This window comes from Lathyrus oleraceus, chromosome 5, assembly GCF_024323335.1.
Source record: "Lathyrus oleraceus cultivar Zhongwan6 chromosome 5, CAAS_Psat_ZW6_1.0, whole genome shotgun sequence".
NCBI lineage: Eukaryota > Viridiplantae > Streptophyta > Magnoliopsida > Fabales > Fabaceae > Lathyrus > Lathyrus oleraceus.
Window position 1 is genome coordinate 331647907 of NC_066583.1, and position 23680 is coordinate 331671586.

Here is a 23680-nt window from a genome sequence, read left to right on the forward strand (position 1 = left end):
ATTAATTATATTTTATATATTTTATATTAATTTTTAGATTTGATTTAGATTGTAAAATAACTTTTAGGTATTAAATGATACATTTTATTTAAATTAAATATTAAAATTTTGTGATATTTTAATGTTTATGTAAAATAAATGTTTAATTGAATTGATTTGTTATTTATAATAATTTTAAAAAAAATAGTGGATGACATGCAAATTCAACCCAACTCAATATATTAATGTGCGAGTGTTGGTTTCTTTCGAGTTTAGTTTTAAAAATTTATTAATCTAAGAGTTGATTTGGTTCGAGTTTAGTTTTAAAAATACGGGTTAAACACTCCATCGACTAGTGATTCAGTCCAAATATTAAATTTCATCAAATTTGACCGAAACCAACCCGAAAACACCCATAATTACACACCAACTTTATATGCTTAAGCTAAGAAATTTCCTAAAAACAAAATAAATAAAAAGATAAAATAAGAAACAAAGTTGAAGAAGTCGATCATCATTGACTAAAGAAAATGAAAGACATTTTAATTTTAAAGAATTAATAAAACCCTAAAACAGCAAAAAAACTCAACACCTTCATCGAATCAAACTTTTCCCCTTTTTGTGTCCCAAACAAACTGAATTCAAGTCGCACTGAACTTTCAACTCGCCGGAAAACGCACCCGGACTTCGTCGTCGGCTGCCACAAACTCTGACAAACTCCATCCAGGTTTTCCTCTTTTCTGTTTATTGTTTTCTTCATACAATTTCACTGCGATTTGCGTAGAGGAGAATCGCGTCGCAGAAAAGCAGAACTTATTCCGCAACGTGATTCCGTGTTAAAGCGTGGTAATAGTCAGCTTAGCTAATGACTGCGGTTTGATCATTTTAATGTGCATCCAGTTAGTATAGAAACTTCAAACTGGAAATATTAGCTTTGGTAATTCGTTAATTTTTAAGAGATTCCACAAAAGTTTGATTTTGGAATTATTATTGACTTTGATTATACGCTGTCAATGAGATATTTTGCTTGTGATTGACCTTGCTGTTTTTAGAATGATATAACATAATGTTTATTTGTGTGAAGCAAATTAATACTTTGTTAAGAAACTGATAATTATAGAAAAATAATGTATTACCCTAAAATAATCATATCAATGAGAGTTTTTGACAGTAGACAGTTATAGTACGCCTTATTGTCAACAACGGATAGCGGCATGGCACGGCGAGCACAATAATTGGATACCGGATTCAGATAACTTGTTGTGGGATGATAGCTATTTGAATTTTTTTTGTACAGATTGCATGGTTAATTAATACTATAAACACGTGGGTACTGTTAAGTTAACCGAAATCACTCAAACTTTATGAAATATTTATAATAAGTAATTAAAAATAAAAAAAATGACAAAAAGAACCTCACCGCCGCAAACTTTGCCACTTGACCTGCACCTTAAATGTGCGACGTACCCAGCCTCACAGGGGCAGCCAGCTACGGCTGGTGCGATCCCGTTTCTGAATCGCGCTATTGGTAACCTAGATATTCAAATTGGCTGTAACTTCACTCTTTTTCATCTAATGTGAAGAGTTCACTTTAGAGGAGCCACATTCCACGCCATCGTATCCAATTTTCTTTTTTTGAAATGAAATAAGAATAATGCAAGAGTTTAATTACAGATTGGGTAATACTTTATTTCTCTTCATTGGATCTATATGCAGGTTATTACTATTTTCTTGATGCAGGTGTTATGAAGATATCGTTGTTGAAAATGCTTGTTGACAGCATATCCTCTTTTTTGCATTTATCATTTTCTGGAAATATGAACTCCGAACCAGTCTCAAAATATTACCAGAAGGCAGAGGAGATACTTAAGTTGTTGAAGCCGATCATTGATGCTTTTGCTAATTCTGAGCCAGTGTCTGATGAAGTGCCTAGTAAGACATTCGAAGAACTTGGTCATGCTGTTGATGAATTAAAGGAGCATGTTGAGAACTGGCACCTATTGTCTAGCAAAATTTACTTTGTAAGTCTCATAATGTCTTAATCTCGGAAGAGATACATACTTATCTTAGTTGTTAATTTTATGTAAAATAATACGAGCTTCTGACATGCGGGGGTTACCCTTATCTATGACTATATGTGTGTAATAAATGTGATATTTTCTCAATCCACCCCCTTAAACGCAGGGGGTTACTGGAAGCGTGTTTCCGGCAGTGTATTTTTTGATATATTTGAGCATAATGAGGTGAATTGAGAAACTGCCATAAATTTTAGGATAAACGTCTTCAATATTTTGTTGTGGTTTCCGAGGAAATCATGCTGTATACTACAGTCATGTATAGAAGAACACACTTATGATAACATTGATTCATTCTGTTATATTGTAATTTCTTTTTTCAAGTTTTTTTTCTTCCTTAAATTAGAAGTTTTACTTTGAAGAATTATAGGCTCAGCACCCTAATAATTTAAAAGACGGGATGATGGTAATATTATTTAGTGGTAAAAATAGAGATATAGGCCATGTGTTGATGGTGGTTATTACAATTTGGTAGCTTGCGTGTTGCATTTAAACTGAAGTTTTTCTAATAGTGATTCATATTCTTTTATTTCGTCATCTTTCTTGAGTTTTGGTCTTGATATCATTTCTAACATATTTTGCTTGGAAAAGTAGATTGTGATTTTGTTCTCTGAAAATGTTCATTTCTTTTTCATTTATTTAGCATTTCAAGAAGGGCAACATTATAAGATTGCAAGTTATAACATACATAAATTTAGTTCACATATTTTTATAGTTTTCCACTTGATCATATTTAATTGTCTGCCTGGTTGAATTCCTTATCTATCACTTCTATTGAAAAATGTTTCTTATCAACAGTTCCTATTATCTTGCTTAGTTTCCAGTTTCCACCAGTCAAATATTTGTGTGAACTATGATCTCTCTTATAATTGAAAGATTTCTAGTGTCATTGTTTTGGTTAGTATAGAATGTTTTTGTTTCTTCTCAATCCCTTTAACCTGTTTGAGAAGAAAAAATGGTCATGGACTATGGTTGGATTCAGATTTGACTAGTCAAATGCGTGGAATTTATCATGTTGATAGTGGGGGTAATTATGAGAGGTTAAGGATGTATGAACTTCTTAAAGAGATAATAAGTGTGCAAAGTCTATGGGTTTCTTGCTGAGTCCTATAGAAAATTTTACTGTCTAGATGTAGAGGTAAACCTAATCATATAGAAATAGTCAAGTTTTTGTGTATAAATTCGTTGTTTATAAGCATAACCCTTTTTCCAGGATAATCAATTGCCATAAAAACTCTCTCCTTCCAAAATTGTTTCTGTTTCCTTGGTCTCCTCTCAACCATCACAAGATGTGATAAAGTTTAAAGTGAGGAACGTGCAAGTATCTTTGCTTGAGTTGGTTTGCCATCTGGTGTAGAAGCAGAACATACTTATTTTTATTGTGCTTGCATCTTTTGGAGGTTCATATTTTGATTCTTGCATTTTTTGGACAAGCAAATGATGTAATTAGTTATGTTATTTTTTCCCCCTTCACTGGGGTTCGAACGCATGTTCTTTAACTCCTTAACCCCTTCAACCCTTAGCTCAAACCAGTTGAGCAACCCAACCCCCCAATTCTTGCATATTAAGTGCTTGCCAGTTTCTCACCACTTCCTCTTTTTTGATGACTAGGTTATGCAAGTTGAACCTTTGATATCTAGGATTCGGACTTCAGGTCTCAAGGTCTTGCAGCAGCTGAGGGTTTCAGACGAATGTCCTAATGATGAACTGAGTTCTGAACATTTGGAGGTAAAATATTCTATTAATCTAATTAGAAATTTAAGATTCCCAGTTCAATTGGATTTTTATGTTCGTTATTTGAAATAAACTTAGGATGTATAATATCAATTTGAAAGTGCAGAACTGTGTTCAGAAACTTAAGCTTTTGGAACTTGAAGAAACCTCATCCATCATTAAGGAAGCTATTACGGATCAACTGGATGGTGCAGGACCCAGTTCAGAGATCCTGGAAAAAATTGCTGATAGACTGGGCCTAAATTCTAATGAGGAGGTTTTGATTGAGGCTGTGGCCCTAGAAAAGTTAAAGGAGAATGCTGAGCAGACTGAAAAGACTGCTGAAGCCGAATACATTGATCAGATTATTGCTGTTGTAACGCGTATGCACGAGGGCCTTGTTATGCTTAAGCAAGCCCAGAGTTGCACTCCAGTTCCCGTACCTGCTGATTTTTGTTGTCCACTTTCTTTGGAGTTAATGACTGATCCGGTGATTGTGGCCTCAGGGCAAACCTATGAGCGAGCTTTTATCAAGAACTGGATTGATCTTGGTCTTACTGTTTGTCCAAAGACCCATCAGACTCTGGCTCACACCAATCTAATACCTAACTACACTGTAAAGGCACTAATTGCAAACTGGTGTGAATCAAACAATGTGAAGCTGGTTGACCCCACTAAATCCACTATCTTAAATCAAGCATCTGTCCTTCATGGGTATATGGAGTCTGGTACAACCCGGGAATCTCCTATTTTTCCTCATTCCAGGAGCAATCTGCCATCTTCACCTGAGTCGGCTCGTTCTCGTTCTTTCAATTCACCAGGTAATAACATACCTTCTTCTGGTGGAATCCAGCGAGAGGGAACATCACCTTTGCACCCTCGTTCAATTTCAGAAGGTTCCTTAAGTGGCATAATTAACGGGCAATATATGGATGCTGCTAGAACATCACCCACAGGTTTAGACGACAGGTCTGCTAGCTCAGATGAAAGCAGTATAGATTCAATTGGCCATCCATCAATATCACCATCTAGAAGGGAATCTTCCGGGGCCTTCAGCTCTGAACTATCTCAAAACCATGTTAGAGCTGTATCTGATTCTGGTGCATTTTCTGATGCAAATTTTCAAGAAACACAAGGTGATGACAGCAATGCTTCTCAACTGTCAACAAGTCCAGGCTACAGTAGAGATACTTCTGGCGAGTTAAATCCCGGGTCAGATACTGTTGGTGCTGCTCCCATGCCATCAATGCATAGGGAACCTGAATTCCCACCCCGACTTATGGAGACTAGGTCTCGAAGCCAAGCTATATGGAGGAGGCCATCAGAAAGGCTCGTTCCTAGGATAATATCTTCTGCTGTTGAATCAAGAGTCGATCTTTCTGGTATCGAGACACAGGTTCGGGGTTTAGTGGAGGGCTTGAAGAGCATTGATCTTGATACTCAGAGAGATGCAACTTCAGAAATCCGTCTGCTTGCTAAGCACAATATGGATAATCGAATTGCAATTGCAAACTGTGGAGCCATTAATATATTAGTTGACTTACTTCAATCAACTGATACAAGGATCCAGGAAAATGCTGTTACAGCACTTCTCAACTTATCAATCAATGATAACAACAAAACTGCAATTGCAAATGCCGGTGCAATTGAACCTCTGATTCATGTTCTTGAGAATGGGAGCCCAGAAGCCAAAGAGAATTCAGCTGCCACTCTTTTCAGCTTGTCGGTGATTGAGGAAAACAAGGTTAATATAGGAAGGTCTGGGGCAATTAGACCACTTGTAGATTTATTAGGGAATGGAACTCCAAGGGGAAAAAAGGATGCTGCCACCGCTTTGTTTAATTTGTCAATATTCCACGAGAACAAGAATCGGATTGTGCAAGCTGGTGCTGTGAGGCACCTTGTGGAGTTGATGGACCCAGCGGCTGGAATGGTGGACAAGGCTGTGGCTGTCTTAGCAAATCTTGCCACAATTCCAGAAGGAAGAATTGCAATTGGTCAAGAAGGTGGAATTCCTGTTCTAGTTGAAGTTGTTGAGTTGGGTTCTGCTAGAGGAAAGGAGAATGCAGCAGCAGCTCTTCTACATCTTTGCTTACACAGTAATAGATTCTTAAGCATGGTGCTCCAACACGGAGCTGTGCCACCATTAGTAGCTTTATCGCAGTCAGGCACACCGAGGGCTAAAGAAAAGGTGCGGTTCTTTCTTTATAACTTCATATTTTAGTCGCCTTTTATTCTGTTTTCATTCTTACAAAAAATGGTGATGGTTTTTGTTCTATGTTTAGGCCCAAGCTCTCCTTAATCAATTTAGAAGTCAAAGACATGGAAATTCTGGGAGGGGCTGATCTTGAATTCCCAGCCACTTGTGCTATTCAACGGTTTTGAATTAACCCCCTATAGAACATCTCTAGTTTATACATTACATGATGAAAATAATGTGTGTAAATGTCTTTAGTATTGTTTTCGCTCGCTTGTAAAGTGGAAAAAAAACATTTATGGAGGATTGATTGTGTCCTCTTATGAAAACCTTTCATTGTTGTAACAATTATACATGTAAGTCTATTATTTGTTGTAACCGAAAAATCTCTAGTTTTTCTTGCTGTGCTAGGGCATGATGGTTGATAGCGAATAAAATTATTTGGTTTATTTAGTTACATCCTAATTGTTCCTTTCAATTTCGGAGATGATTTAGAAACGGGCAAGGCAACCCATCTTGAAGAAAGCATATTATGTAAGGCTCAAATTTTGCTTGATAAAAATTGTAGATGATTTCTTGCTATCCTATTTGATCAGACTGAAGTAGTCCCCTTTTGATAACGACATTCTTGTAGTAATTACTGTCAAAATGAGTTGGAATTGTTGTCTCCTGAACCACTTGTTTTTGGACCGTCCTTTTGCCTAATCTTAGTACCGTCGATGTTGATGTCGTTGTATATGAAGCTTCTGAAATTTGTACACCTTGCATTCCCAATTGTGCGAGCTCTTATAAATTAACAATAAATATCATAAATAGAATCATTCAATAGTATGATATACCCTTTTTCTTGTACTTTTTATTTATTTATTTTAAATTTCATGAAAAGTATAGGCAAATTCTAATAGTAATAAGTAATATCTTGATTCTTGATCGTCAATGAGGCCGAAGCGTGAACGATGCGGGAAACTCAAGAACGAATCTAAAATAAGCTTTGATACTATCTTAAAATTTGGGTTGAGTCTAACTCATCCCTACAAAACCGGTTTGTAAGGTGATGATTGCCTCCACTTATAAACACAACACATGTCATATCTCTGAGCAATGTGATACTAAATCCACCCCTTCAAAACCAACACAATGAAGGTGTTAGGGGCTGCAATGAAGCAAACAAAAGTGGCACAATTAAGACCATTGAGGGGGACAATTAAGGCGAAAAGTCCAACAAGAATGCAATTTTTTTCTAAGGGTTTTGAGTTATGGAAGTGATACGAAGTGTGAGAGATGATCTTGCAAGGTGGTGATATATTCAATTTCTCGCTTGACATTTTCGGATATGCATTTTCGAAAATATCACTGAATGATTAAATAAATCATCTCAATGAAAAATGTGAAGTAAATGGGATATAAAGTTGTTTTCGGAGATGTATCTTCGAATACATTCCATAAAGTTTCGCATATGTATCTCTGAATAAATTTTTAAAAATATGAGGTGGCTGCTTGATTTACGAAGGATGAGATGTTCTAAAATGGATCTTAAAAATACCTAAAGACAAATTTAAGTTTTCAGTAATGTGAGGTACATTTACGGGGGGAAAATAAACTCCCTAAAATTTTTTATTTCCAAAAACATATGCGTTAATCATCTTAAACATTTTTGAAGTACCAACGTATTGGAGGGCGTGGAATTTGTTTAACAATATTAAATTCTTCTGAATGTTTTTCTCATTTTCTAATTTTCTAATTTGTTTAACAATATTAAATACTTCTGATTTTTTTTCTCATTCTCTAAAATTAATTCTCACAAAATTTCTTTTTTAAAATAATCTTTTGACAAAAATTTATTTTTAAAGTATTGCTTGTAATTTTTGTTCTATTCATGGAACTTGCTTTGGTACATGGAATATAAATGGCCGTTATTAGTTGTTGGTGTGCTATATTTTTCCAAACATAAAAATGTTTATGTATGATAGACACATTCTTTCTCAATTTGTAATTAAATACATTTTTTTTTACAATTACACAATTTTTTTTCTTCTTAAGTGCATGACTTAAATTTTTTTTTATTTTTATAGAATGACCTAATTTTATTAAATTTATAAATAGTTTTTTTACTTCTCTTATCGTTTTTTTTTATTCGTTGAGTCTCCTTCATGTTTGTATTTTTCGGGATTGAGTTTGATTTAATTCATTTTTAACATGCATAAAATCTTGGTTATATTTGATCTTGATATAAATGTTCTTTGATCAATAGCATATGTTAGCGAAATAAAATCATTTGGTGTTTTTAGTCAAAGTTGATTTAAATGTAAAATCTCAAAAAACTTTTGAAAATTTGAAAATTTGAGATTTTACAAGATTGATTCGAATTATTTAATTTTACACTAAATTTTTGATCCTGATCAAATTGAACGATAACTAAACTCGACAATTTGATCCTGATCAAATTTTGCACTTGATCCTGATCATTTTACTGGGGACATATTTTGTTTGAATAAAAATTTATACATGATTCGAATAAATTCCATTTTTCAAAATTCATGTTTGATTCTGTTTGATTTGATCCAAATCAAGCTTTGAACATGATTCAAATTAAATCCCTTTTCCCCAAAACCTTGTCAGTTCTGTGTCATTTGATATGGATCAAATTTTGTGCTTGATTTGAATCACAAGACATTTGATTCGAATCACGTTTTCTCTGTTCCGAATCAACTAGGCATGGCAACGGGGTGGGTCGGGGACGGTTTTTACCTCCCCCAAACCCAAACCCAAACCCAAACCCCTAAACAATCCCCATTCCCCGCCCAAACCCAAACGGGGATGGAGAATCAAAACCCAAACCCGTCCCAAACGGGTTCGGGTTGGGTTCGGGTATCCCCGCCCCGCCACCATTCATTTAGTGAAATCAATTTTTTAAATAGAAATATTTATTTTTCTAAAATAAAATTACATTACAAATAATAAAATAAAACAATCTAAAAAAATTCCATACATACATTTCAAATATTTTAAATAATAAATTCAAATTAAAATATCAAAACATTGACCACATATTTAATACTCTAAATATTCAAAAATAAATAATAATGTACATAATGAAATAAACGGGGCGGGTTCGGGGACGGGTTCGGGGTGGGTACTAGTGTCCCCATTACCCGACCCATCCCCATATTTTAAAATCGGGGAAAATCCAAACCCAAACCCAAACCCAAACCCAAACCCAGTCAAAGCGGGTTTTCCCCGTCAACTTCGGGGCGGGTTCGGGTTGGTACCCGCGGGTATGGGTTATGTTGCCATGCCTAGAATCAACCGACATCCTTTTCAAAAATTGGTTATTTCTTTCATTCCACCTCATTTTGCTTATTTGATCCAAATAATATTTTTCTTGATTCAAATCTAACCATCTTTTTTCACCCATTTTATGTGTTTTATCTTAAGCACATATAGATCATTTTTGTCATCATTCTTCACATAACATAAATATCTCTATCAAGATTTTCCAGTGTGATTTTCTGTGAAAAATTAATTTCCTCTGCCTTGAGTGTTTAAAGTCTTGCTTCGAATTTCTCACATCTTCAACTTCAATTGAGTTTAGATATTGATAACGAGAGTTCTGAGATTGATTGAAGGAGTCATGTACTTGAAAACTAACCATTCTTGGAGATCTTTATTGAGTTTTCAGGTTGTCAGCAAGATTGAGGGTTTGTCAATGGTGGTGCCAAATTCCATTGAAAAGAAGTAGGTTTTCTCTCTCCAGCATTACCTTAGTAGTAACTATATGGAAGACTACAAATAAGGTGGAGTTTTTCTCGGATCTTTGGACAATTTCACTGCTCAACGAATCGGTAGGATTAATGGATTGATAGCCACATACAAAGACTTGAAGTAGAATTGGTGTAATTGGAAGGTTCAAAAAACGTATTCGAGTAAAGATTACGTAGAAGAGTTTGACAAATTTGTTGTATACAAGTCAAGATCCAAATTAGAAAATTTGTTTTCTTAGCTGTAATTGTGGATTGGTGATTGTATGAACTCTTGGAAATATTTGTCAAATAACAAGGAACTATGCAGGTTCCAATGGGAAACTATTGAAGAGTGCACGTAGGCCAAACAAGGACGAACGCCGAAGCATTATAAATCTTGGTGTCTGATAACATGAAATAATATCACACTTTTGGACTCGATTTAATTAAATTATATTATTATTTGATTCGATTTATTTCATTTTATTCGATATTACTTGGTATTTTCCTTCTATTTATTTCAGGCAACATTATTTGAAGCATACGTGAAAAACAAAGAAAAGGAGGTGCAAAAAGTATGAAAAACAATTCCACTAAAGCCCAGCCCAAAAGTGCCTAAGCGCTGAAGCTGTGACGAGCGCCACGCATGGTGTGACGAGCGTCACGCCCTGCTACCTTGTGTTACGCGCGTAACACATGATGTGACGAACGTCACACTCCACTCCTATATTTTTGGCTTTTGACGCGCAACAGAAGCACGTTGAGCCTATTCTTCCGTTTGACTCGTTGAAGCGTGAAGGTTACTTACTGAAGGAATTTGTGGGAAACGGTTACAAATTGAAGCAGTATAAATAGATCCAACCCTGCAGCTCTCTGGGCTCTCTCAATTTTCCAGTTTTCGGCACTGCATTTATTTTATTGCCTTTTTAATTTTTTCAGCATTTTACTTTCCTAGCAATTTTTATTTCTTTTCTTTTCCAGTCAATCTTTCAAGCATTCAATTAATTTTCTCACAATAGTTTCTACACCGGAAACTATTGTGTAATTTTTACTGGGTCTAACCTTACGTTAGATCATAGTATTTTATTCCTTCGCCTTTATTTTACTGTCTGATCGAAGATTGTGAAGAACAAATCCAACCGGCTTGTGGTGGAGTGTTCAAACATCGAAGTTAGAGAACAATCAAGATTTCTATTAATTTCACAGGTTCTTTAATTTATTATTTTAATTTATATATGCTCTGCACTGTTATTTATTTATACTGTCTGTCTGACATGGCTGTATGTAAGCATAATTATTGTTTAGGCTTGTTTAGCATGTCTGGCTAAATAAACTTAGATATCGGTATGTGAAGTAAGCGAAATGAAGGAATCAAAACTAAGTTGGTTTAGATTTATTTAAAAATACAATCACTCTTTTTATGGTCTCAATTTACATAATTAACACCAAAGTTTTTGTACGAGAGTAAAAGACATAAAAAAGTTAAAACCAATAGAACGAAAGTTTGAGCTTTTAACTGGACAGTGTAAATTGGACATTAATTCTAAATCAGGGCGAAAGCAATTTTAGAGTTAATTAAACTCTAATCATTTTCAAAAAGTATTTTTAAAGGTTAAATGTGAGGACGAGAGTTAAGCATTTAAATTTAATTATATAATCTAAGTCAACAGAGCGAGAGTTTGAGACAAGGGTGTTTAAATGGTTAGTGTTTTCTTAAAAAGAGTTTCTATAGATTCTATTGTTTTCAAAAAGTGATTTTGGACTTAACTAATTAGTGACAGCGCACGTTAATATAAAATCATAGTCTATTCAACAGAGCGAGAGTTTGAGAAAAGGCTTTTAATTCAATAGTGTCTACTGAAAAGATTTATTTTAAAACCAAGAAACCAACGAAGATTTGATTCCCTAATTACGAGGAACTACATACCGATATCCGCTATATTTGATATTTAATCTAGATCTTATTTTAGTTCCCCTAATCAACAAAGTATAATCCGCCTTAGCTTTACGAAGTAACCCTAGAAAACGGTATATCGATTCATAAGTCCCTGTGGGATCGATATCTTTTATTACTACGCGATTAGACTGTGCACTTGCAGTTAACACCCCAATAGACTCATAAAGTCGCGATCAAGTTTTTAGCGCCGTTGCCAGGGATGGCAGAACCAGCTCGTGCTCTTCGAGATTATGCCGCTCCATCACAAGATGAGCCGCATTCGAGTATTGCTCCACCCGCAATCGAAGCAAACAACTTCGAACTTAAACCTTCGCTGCTACAAGCAGTGCAACAGAATCAATTCTCTGGAAATCCTACCGAGGATCCAAACCTTCATTTATCCGTATTTGTTCAATACGCCGATACTGTTAAAGCTAATGGTGTCACTTCAGAGGCAATTCGACTTCGTCTCTTTCCTTTCTCGTTAAGAGATAAAGCTAGAAGATGGCTTCAGTCTCTTCCTTCCAATTCAGTCACCACATGGAATGAATTGAAGAAAGTTTTTCTTGCCCGATATTTTCCTCCAAGCAAAACAGCTATGTTAAGAGCCCAAATAAATGGATTTAAACAGAAAGATAACGAGTCTCTTTTCGAAGCATGGGAAAGATACAAAGACATGATGAGACTTTGTCCACACCATGGTTTAGAGGACTGGTTAGTAATTTATACCTTCTATAATGGTCTCTTGTACAATACAAGGTTAACAATAGACGCCGCCGCAGGTGGTGCGCTTATGGACAAACCTTACGCTGATGCTTATCAACTTATTGAGAGCATGGCCCAAAACCATTATCAATGGGGAAGCGACCGAACAATGGTAGAAAAACCTCAAACGAAAACTGGAATGTACGAGATAAGTAGCCTTGATCATGTTAATGCAAAAGTGGATGCTCTTGCCCGGAAAATTGAAATTTTAAATGTATCACCTCCAGCCACCGTGGTTGCCGTGACTCAAAATTGCGAAGTCTGTGGAATCCAAGGTCACACTCCTACAGATTGTCAACTCCTAACAGGAATCCAAGCAGAGCAGGTGAACTGTGCACAAGGAAATCCTTACTCGCATACCTATAACTCAAACTGGAAGAACCATCCTAATTTTTCATATAAGAGCAACAATGCCTTATACGCACCAAGCCAAGCTCCCAATCAAGCCCCAACTATACCTCCTGGATATCAAAAGCCGACCCCATCTACATCTAACAATAACGTTCCTAGGAAATCCAACTTGGAAATCATGATGGAGAACTTCATAGCTTCTCAACAGCAAACCAATAAAGATTTCTTAAACCAGAATGTACACACTAGCGAACAGATTAAACAACTAGCAAGTAAAGTAGATGCCCTGGCTACCCATAACAAAATGCTGGAAACACAAATATCACAGGTAGCTCAACAACAAGCGCCTACTGCTGCTCCTACTGGTACATTTCCTGGACAGCCCCAACCTAACCCGAAAAGCCACGCTCATGCAATTATACTAAGAAGTGGAACAAAGGTAGAAGGACCACCTGATCCAAGGATTGAAAACCAAAACTCTAAAAAGTCAACTGAGGAAGAAAGTAAACCTAAGGAAAAGGAAGAGAGTAATAAGGAAACCGTAGAAGAGAAAGAACCTTATATACCTCCACTGCCTTATAAACCACCTATCCCTTATCCTCAGAGGCTAATTAAAACCAAAGACGCGGGCCAATTTAAAAAATTTGTTGACCTATTGAAACAATTAAACGTCACCATTCCTTTTACAGAAGCTATTACACAGATGCCTTCCTACGCTAAATTCTTAAAAGAAATTCTATCTAATAAAAGGAAACTTGAAGATAGCGAAACCGTTACACTCACTGCTGAGTGCAGCGCTATAATCCAGAATATGCCTCCTAAACTTAAAGATCCAGGTAGTTTCTCTATACCCTGTCACATAGGAAAATTCGTCATAGACAAAGCTCTATGCGATTTAGGAGCCGGTATCAGTGTTATGCCTTTATCCATGTGCAAGAAACTGGAAATGGGAGAATTAAGACCAACTAAAATGTCTGTGCAATTAGCAGATCGTTCCGTTAGATATCCCGTAGGGATTCTTGAAAACGTTCCCGTGCGCATAGGTCAATTCTACATCCCAACCGATTTTATAATTATGGACATAAGAGAAGATGAAGTTACCCCCATTATATTGGGAAGACCATTCTTAGCAACCGCCGGTGCTATCATAGACGTAAAACGAGGACGACTCACTTTCGAAGTAGGAGAAGAGAAAATTGAGTTCATTCTTTCCCAATTTTTGAAAGCACCTGCAATAGATGACACATGTTACTTCATGGATATCATCGATGAATGCATAAAAGAAACAGAATTAGAAAATGACAAATTGTCTGACTATCGTGTAGAAGACGGACTGAATCATTGTTTAGCAATAACACCAGATCCTACGCAATGCCTCAAGAAACCAAACCTCGACCTGAAAACACTTCCCAAAAATCTGAGATATGAATTCCTAGACTTAGAACTTGAACGACCAGTGATAGTTAATGCAGACCTAGGAAAACTCGAAACCGAAAAACTCCTACATATCTTAAGAAAATATCCAACCGCACTAGGATACAACATCACCGATCTTAAAGGGATAAGTCCTTCTATTTGTATGCACCGCATTATGCTAGAAGAAGACTGTAAAACTTCTAGGGAACATCAGAGGAGACTAAACCCGATCCTGAGTGAGATAGTGAAAAAGGAAGTAACGAAGTTATTAGAGGCAGGTATCATATATCCTATATCCGATAGCAAATGGGTTAGTCCTGTACACGTAGTACCAAAGAAAGGAGGTATAACCGTTATCGAAAATGAAAAAGGAGAAACTATAACCAAACGAATCGAATCGGGATGGAGAATGTGCATTGACTATAGGAAACTAAACAAAGCAACCCGAAAAGATCATTTCCCTTTACCATTCATAGACCAGATGTTAGAACGATTAGCAAAGCATTCTTATTTCTGTTATCTGGACGGCTACTCAGGCTTCTTTCAAATACCAATACATCCTGATGACCAAGAAAAGACAACGTTCACATGTCCTTTTGGTACCTTCGCTTATCGACGAATGCCGTTTGGCTTGTGCAATGCTCCTGCAACTTTCCAAAGGTGCATGATGGCAATATTCGCCGATTTTCTCGAAAACATCATGGAAGTCTTTATGGATGATTTTTCCGTATGCGGACAAAGTTTCGAAGAATGTCTTGAAAACCTAGAAAGAGTTCTAGAACGATGTGTAAAAGTAAACCTAGTACTTAATTGGGAAAAATGTCACTTTATGGTACAAGAAGGAATTGTTTTAGGACACATCATATCAAATAGAGGAATTGAAGTAAACAAAGCCAAAATAGAAGTAATCGAAAACCTTCAACCTCCGAAAACTGTGAGAGAAGTACGAAGCTTCCTAGGACATGCCGGTTTCTACCGACGATTCATTAAAGATTTCTCTAAAATAACTAAACCTTTAACCGGACTATTAATGAAAGATGCTGAATTCGTATTCGACGGTAAATGCTTAGAAGCGTTCTAAACGCTTAAACAGGCATTGATCTCCGCGCCCATAATGCAGACTCCGGATTGGAATGAACCATTCGAAATAATGTGTGACACAAGTGACTACGCCGTAGGCGCTGTTTTAGGACAACGAAAGGATAAAAAACTTCACGTCATATATTATGCGAGTAGAACTCTAGATGAAGCACAGATGAATTACGCCATGACCGAGAAAGAACTTTTAGCAGTAGTATTTGCGCTAGATAAATTTCGTTCCTACTTGGTCGGAGCTAAAATAATCGTTTACACTGATCACGCCGCCATTAGATACCTCTTAACAAAAAAGGACGCTAAACCTAGACTTCTAAGGTGGATTTTGTTGCTACAAGAATTTGACTTGGAAATCAAAGATAAGAAAGGAACTGAAAACATAGTGGCAGATCACCTTTCTAGACTAGAAAATCTGGAACCGGAAAGAACATCGATCAACGATGACTTCTCGTACGATAAACTTATAGCTACTTTGGAAGAAAATAGAGCTGATAAACAGGTAGAGACCACCTTAGCTATATGTGTTACACCATGGTACGCTGATTTCGTCAATTATTTAGCTGCCGGAATAGTTCCACCTAATTTATCTTACCAACAAAAGAAACGATTCTTCCATGACATAAAACATTATTATTGGGACGACCCTTTACTTTTCAAAAGAGGCCCCGATGGTATTTTCCGTCGCTGTATACCTGAAGAAGAAGTAGAAAGCATAATCCAACATTGTCATTCCGCTCCTTATGGTGGACACGCAAGTACATCTAAGACCTGCTCTAAAATCCTACAAGCCGGTCTTTATTGGCCAAACATATGGAAAGATGTACATAATGCTGTCAAGAAATGCGATAGGTGTCAACGCACAGGAAACATATCTAGACGTGACGAGATGCCATAAAAGGGCATTTTGGAAGTAGAGATTTTCGACGTGTGGGGAATAGATTTCATGGGACCTTTTCCACCTTCTTTTGGTAACAAGTACATACTCGTGGCGGTTGACTACGTATCAAAGTGGATTGAAGCTATAGATTCTCCAACAAACGACACACGAGTAGTAACTAGACTCTTTAAGAATATAATTTTCCCAAGATTTGGTGTCCCAAGAATAGTCGTCAGTGACGGAGGATCACATTTCATATCTAGAATATTCGAAAAATTATTGTTTAAGTATGGTGTAAGACATCGAGTAGCAACACCTTACCATCCTCAAACTAGTGGACAAGTGGAAGTGTCCAATAGAGAAATTAAAAAAATATTGGAAAAGACAGTGGCTACATCAAGGAAAGACTGGTCAGCAAAATTACCCGAAGCTTTATGGGCTTATCGAACCGCTTACAAAACTCCCATAGGGACAACCCCATTTAAGCTTATTTATGGAAAATCTTGCCACCTCCCGGTAGAGTTGGAACATAAGGCCTATTGGGCTATTAAAAATTTAAATTTAAACTATAAGACCACTGGTGAAAAGCGAATCCTTGATATAAACGAATTAGAAGAACTTAGACTGGACGCATACGAAAATGCCAGGATCTACAAGGAAAGAACGAAAAAATGGCATGATAAGCGCTTATCAAGGAAAACCTTCAAACAAGGCGATGTAGTCCTTTTGTTCAACTCTAGGCTTAAGTTATTCCCAGGAAAACTACGATCTAGATGGTCAGGCCCTTTCCAAGTTACTAATGTTTTCCCTAGTGGAGCTGTGGAAATTAAAGGAAAATCTATGGAAGCATTTATCGTAAACGGACAGCGTCTGAAACATTATCACTATGATGAAAACGATGAAGACTCGCAAGTCCTGCACTTAGACGTACTGTCTCCAAAATCTATAGACTAATATTTGATAGTTTTATGTCGAGCTTGCGACATTAAACAAAGCGCTTCGTGGGAGGCAACCCACAAATTTTCATTTTTATTTCTTCTTTGATTATTCTTTTAAAATTGATTTAGTTCTCATTCTTCATATTCTTTATTTTAATTAAATATTTCTTCTTTTCTTTCGGCATTTGGCCAAATCCTGACTAAAACTCTTGTTTTTCTTTTCTTTAGTTAAAACTAACCTGATGGGACAAATTGATCGTATGGGTATCAAATTCAGAGGGAAAGCTCAGAAATAAAAGTTCGAAGAACTAGCAGAGAGAGAGATGCTACCTAGTTTCTATGCTGATGATTGGGCAATGACTGCCCTTGGACTAAGAGAGAGTGTTATGTATCTGCTGAGTCAAATAGGATGGGAAACCACTCCTATTCGAAGACAATTTGTCACTTACCGGAGGCTAACTCTAGAATTCCTTAGCTCCCTGATCTATCTACCAAGCCATGGAAAAGGAATAAGCAGAGGTTTCATCCAATTCAGGATGTTCAATATGGAGTATCAATTTAATATTCAAGACTTTACTAACCTTTTAGGGTTCCCTACCTCTTTTGATACATTCACCATGAGCCAAGAAGACCTTTTTGAATATAGAGAACTTGAACATTTTTGGGGAAGTTTGACGGGAAATGACGACCCTGAGGAACATGAGTTTCTTTCTGGAAACATTCATAACCCAGCATTTCGCTATTTCCACAAAATCCTAGCACACACTCTCTTTGGGAAGAAATCAAACGATACCACAGTATCTCGTGATGAGCTCTTCATAATATTTTGTGCTTCCCAGAACCGTCCAGTGAATGGTGCAACTTATATGTTGGCAAATTTTGACCGTCTTATTCAGGATGACCGAGCACCAATTCAAATAGGAGGTTTGATAACCATGATTGTTAATGCTATTGGATTACGCCAACCCATGCTCGACTTGAGCCCTTTTTATGGCATTGCGCCTATGAGTATACCTTTCCTCTTCAACACTATGTTTATAGGAAACCTAGGACCTGAAGAGTTTGAGCTTATAATTAACAACCAAGTTCTTTGCCTATTCACCTTGCCTAGTCCGATGACTAGCGTTCATAACCGAAATAACTGGCTCTACAACCTGAACGGAACATCCTCCCCTGTTAGATCTACCGAATCCATCCAAGACTATGAGATTTGTGATGACCCAATTCCTTATGCTGAGTCTGACCCATAGACACCTACTGGATACCATGATGTTACCTCTCCACCTCATCCTATCCCGACCGCAGAGTCGGCTATACCTGATCTTAGACATCACATGCCCGGAACTGATTATAACACCGCCATTCAAGCCTTGATGTCAGAACAAGAAGCCATCAGAAAAGAGTTAACTAATATGGGACATGAATTTCTGGGATACATGAGTAGTATGACAAACCAATTTCATGAGTAGCTACACCGTGTGAATTCCTTTGTTCCTCCGGCCAGAGATCCTGCAAGTGGATAGAAGTTTCTAGTTAATTAGTTTTAGTTTAGGTTATTTATAGTTTTGTTTCACATTACTTTTAATCTTAGTATTTGTTTTTTTTTCCGCATGTTTGCTTTTTCCATCCAATGTTACATTATGATTATTTTATAAAGCTATTGCATTATTGGTTTATTTTATTTTATGCAATATCTACAATTATCATTAGTGCTCTTTACTGTATGCTACTTACATAGCCTATTAGAGAAAAATATATTTATGCACTATGATGAGTAGTAGAATACATGGTATTTCTAAAATATAGCAATAGTAAAATAAAATAAACATAAGCAAAACAAAATAACAAAATAAAATAAAATAATAAAAATATATTATGAAGCACCCACGCAAGCAGTGACCGTTGCAAGCTGACTGTGTGACGAGCGTCACACACGCCATCACGGTCGTCACACCAAGTGCCTGTGACGCCCGTAACACCTTCTGTCACGAGCGTGACAGCTTCAGAATAGGTGAACGTTAGTAACCGTTGGGGACACGACCGTTACACCACCCCACTTTTTACCTTCCCCATTGTAGCACCTCAAATTTGCACCTATCATCATGCATACATTTTCACATTAGGTCATGGCATATCATAGTCCATTGCATAGCATTGCATTGTCCCTCAGTTGCCTCAAGAGCAAGCAATCAAGAATTAGGTCAAACTAATCTCCTGATCAGTCAACCAAGCAAGCAAAGGAATTTCTCATTGAATCAAGGCCTTGGGGTTTGTCCAACAAGTTCACATGGCTTGGAGGTCTATTTGAAGTGTTTTGTACAAGGGTTGAAGACTCAGAGGTCAGCAGTTCATGCCCAGACAGTCAAAAATCCTAAAAAAGTCAACTGTCGGTCAAAGCAGTGGATGGTGGTCATTCTTGTGGAATTTGGGCACCATGATCAATAATCAAGAGTTCATATAACTTGGGACATCATTTGAAGTCAAGCTCTCAAGGAATTAGGGTTTGGAATTCATCAGTCAATGCACAATCAGACAGAAACCCTAAAAGTCAACTGTTGGTCAACTGTCCATTTAATCAGTGATTGGATGATTGGAATTGGTTTGTGAGAGCTCATTCGTGTCCAAATAGTCATCATATATCATGCCAAACACCATCATGGAAGAATTTGAAGCCAGATCATAAATTTCCCAAAATGGAAACTGGGCCTGTAACTGAAACTTGCCATAAATGGAAAGTCTTGATCCTCAAACTTACATTGTGATACAAGCCTCAAATGAATTTTTGCCCAACATGAAAGTTGAAGATCTTGTTCTCCCATTTCCAAAAAGTCCTAGAACTCTCAATTCCCATGTGTGGTTGGCAAGTTATGATCGAATCGATTTCAGAAAATCTTGAACTTCAAAGGGCCATATCTCCCAAACCGTTTGGCCAATTTTGGTGGGGTTTTTTCCTACAAGTCACATTTGATCCCCTCTTTCCAAAAATATAAATTTCATGAGCCAAAACTTCACCAATCAAAATGGCATTTTTTGACTTTTCTCATTTAAATGCAAGTTTGACCAAGAGTTGACTTTTTGATTTAAACATTTTTTCAACATTTGGCCAATTGGAACAGCTCATAAATGTCATTTAGAATGTGTTTGCAAAGTCAAAATATGCAGTACATGAGGCCATGGCTTGGTTGCTTGAATTGTAAGAAAAGTACTAGTTCACCATACCACTCCATGCTATCCACCATACCATGATTGGTACTCATCAAAACAGAGTTTTAGAGGCTAGTTGCTGTTATTTTGAACACATATTTACAGCCAAAAAAAACAGTAGTACAGGGGGCCATTCCTTGTTTGTTTGAAATTTGGAAAGTGAAGGTACTTTGTAACCATCCATCCATGCTTCCACACCTTAATTTGTACTGTTCAACAGCAGACCTAGCAGCATGGTGAAGCACATTTTTCTGCCATTTTTGATACACAAGGCTGCACAAGACCACAAAAAACACTCTTCACTAATCCTCAAAAAATCTCACCTTACTGTGGCATTTCCAATTGGCTGTCAAAGCATCCAAAAGCATAAGCCTTGCCCTGCTTGGTACTGCTGATAGCAGACCCAAGCCATAATTGTCTGTCACATTGCAAACACCATTTTTGCAGCCACAATCCAACACACAACAAAAAAAAACCTTTTGGCTCTTGGATGCTAAAGAGGATCACATCTTGCATTTATCAAAATCATTTCAAAAACTCACAAAATGAACAAAACCTAGCAGCAGGCAAAAGACCTCATTCTTCCTGTCACCAAAGCCAGTAGAACAAGCATCCCTCCTGCCTGGCCAACCGTATCAGTTTTGTTCATTTTCAATTTCTCACCATGGCCAACATAACAAACTGCAGACAGACTTCACTCATGCAGCTGGCTGTTGCATTTTAGAGCCCTCACAAAAAACGCATTGCAGGCAGGACTGGACTCATTGATTCATCTCATTCCTAAAAACCACTTTGGCCATATTTATCAAAACCTGTCAAAACTCAAAACCACAAGAAAACTGGCTAGCAGCAGATTTGGATGCTTCATTTTTTCTGTCATGGCATTGCACACAAAACCACCCTCTTTCATCTCCTAAAAACTCTTGGCCATTTTGATAAAAAAGGCTGTCAAAAACTTCCAACAAAATCTTGGCTCTGGCTTAACATCAAACCTCCCCTCATTTTCTGTCATGAGCCAACCTAAATTGCACAACCTACCTTCACTTTTTTCCAACTTCACCCTTGCTTGCTTGGCATAGATCATTGGCCGTCATAACAAGAACCAGCAAAATAGCAACAAGCCAGTCCAACCTTGCTTTGCTTCTTCAAATCCTACTTGCCAACATAACATGACCTAACCAACTTCATACACCTTCTAAAAACCATCTTGCTGCTTTTGGCCATTTCTCCCATCTGTCTAAGCTTCCAACCAAAACTACACCCTTGTTTTGCATCTCAAAATTCCCTGTCCAACATAAGAACACCAACCCTGCCACAGGACAGGTCACAAAACCTGGCCCTGCTAATCTGCAACCCACAAGCACATAACACTGCAGCAGAAAACCTTGCCTTGCCTTGCATCCCACATCTTCTGTCCAAAACAAGAGTTCCAAACCCAACCTTGCCTTGCATTCACTAAAAAATCTGCCAAACAACAGATGAACCACCTGCACATACATACCCTCCTGCATTTCCTGTCATGAAAAGCCTAGCAGCATCATACTACCATCCACAGCAGAAAATACCTGGTGCTAAAGACCACCCCTTGGCATTTGAAAACCTGTCATGAAATAGCAAGAGAACAAAATCCTGCAGCAGCATAATCCAACCTTGCTTTGCAACCAACAAACCTCACCCATTCCAACCCCCTTCACTTACTCCCTCATTTCTGACCTTACTTAACTTTCAAACTGGCTGTCAAAACTTCCAAAAACTGAACCCTGCTAATAGCCGACAGCAGAAGGAACAGCAAGGGCATGATAAGATTTCTGGCCAAGGCAAATGGATAGGGCAAACCTCATTCACAAAAACTCACTCACTTTGGCATGATCCATTCAACAAGCAACCCTGCTGTTTTGCATTTGATCTCCCATGTCCAAAACACAATGGTTTCAAACATCATATAGCAGACCAAGCACTCTTCATTCATTCTAAAAAATTCTAACCTTGCCATGCTTCTAACAGCAGATGAAATACCATCTCTTGTCATTTAAAAAACCAGTAGCATTCCAAAACCTCACTTGCATTTTCCAACCAAAGCCTTGCCACTTGCATTTTTCTGTCAAAAGCCTGAGTCACTTGCACTTCCTGTCATAAGTACCCTGCCATGCCACCAACAGTACAAAAACAAAAAATGAAAAGGCCTCACTATCTGTCATGAAGCTAACAGCCACAGCCAAAACACACAGTGGAAAACCATTCTTCACTCATTCCCTCAAACTTCTCCTTTGTGCATTTTCTAAAAAAATTGTCCAAACTTCAAAAGAAGACCAAACCTTGCATTGCCTCTCCACCATCCAAGCAGCCTTTTGAACCACTAGGGGCAGCCACAAGCCAGCATAAACCAGGGTGTTCCCAATCTCATTTTCACATTTCATCCAAAAAACCACCAAATAGCCAAAACATGATAGCTCTTGTTCTAAGCACTTGTTGATCAAAAGAGCATTGCAAACACATCTCAAATATCATATAGCAAGTGTCCAAAGCCTCAAGACCTGCAGAAAACATCAAGAACTCAAAATCACTTTTCAACTTGTCACATTGTATCAAATTTGCATTTTCAAAGCCACTTTCACTCTCAGGCCATTCCAAGCTTAGCAAATTAGTTTGTCATGATCCATAGGGTATATTGAAGCTGTCTCAAACCTCCATTGCTCACTGTTTGAAAATCAAAAACATCACCTTTCTCAAAATCAAACAAAAACCAGTTCAGTGGCCATCTTCATTTCCAGCTCGATTCAAGTTCAAGTAAAGTGTCAAACAGCTTGCCTTGGACCCTTTGAAGCTATTTGGATACCTGTCAAGCATTGAGAGCATCTCCAGCATCACATTCAACATTGCCCTGTTCAGTTTGGTAAATTTTCGAGCTCCATTATTCTTCAAATTATTACATGTTTTGAATAGGTCTTTCAATGCTGAGTACCATGATGCTTTCCTTTTTGAAAATGATTGCTTGTCCATGAAGATATGATGAGATAAAGTTTGATGTTTGAAAATGTTTCCTGTGATTTCTTGTTGTGTAGTTCAAATTAATGAAAATAGGGTTTGGATTGTTGTTGTATGATGTTTGATGATTACAATGGTATGCTCAATTGACATTTTTGGGGAGAAATTAAGAAATTCGAATTTGGAGATGATGCTGCTACAGTAAACCCCAAAGCCATTTTCCAGTTTTTCTTCTTTCCTCACGTGTACTGTGCCATTCCCCTCCAGCCAATCAAAACATTCCATTTACTGCCCAAAACGACTGTGTTTTGTTAAGTGGATTCAAATATTACAAAAATGCCATTCTTGCTTCATTTATTTCACATTTTTATAACCAACCTTCCAAAATTCATAACTTGCTCATTTTTGA

The 23680-nt window shown here is 37.2% G+C and overlaps 1 protein-coding gene and 1 non-coding gene across 3 annotated transcripts; one reads left to right on the plus strand and one right to left on the minus strand.

Moving 5' to 3' along the window:
• Positions 1-484: 484 nt before the first annotated feature.
• On the plus strand, positions 485-6421 carry LOC127084432 (U-box domain-containing protein 4). 2 transcript variants are annotated; one of them, XM_051024877.1, is made up of 5 exons: positions 485-706; positions 1696-2000; positions 3666-3782; positions 3895-5958; positions 6053-6421. In XM_051024877.1, the coding sequence occupies exons 2-5, from the start codon at positions 1725-1727 to the stop codon at positions 6110-6112; spliced, it is 2517 nt and encodes an 838-aa protein (XP_050880834.1). In that variant the 5' UTR covers positions 485-706; positions 1696-1724; the 3' UTR covers positions 6113-6421. The 2 variants fall into 2 exon arrangements, with proteins under 2 accessions (XP_050880834.1, XP_050880835.1); XM_051024878.1 differs by having other exon boundaries at positions 489-706; positions 1720-2000.
• Positions 6422-12238: 5817 nt separating this feature from the next.
• Positions 12239-12345, minus strand: LOC127088776 (small nucleolar RNA R71). The gene has a single exon (XR_007790593.1). It is a non-coding gene; the product is annotated as a small nucleolar RNA R71 (small nucleolar RNA).
• Between the last annotated feature and the right edge of the window lie 11335 nt (positions 12346-23680).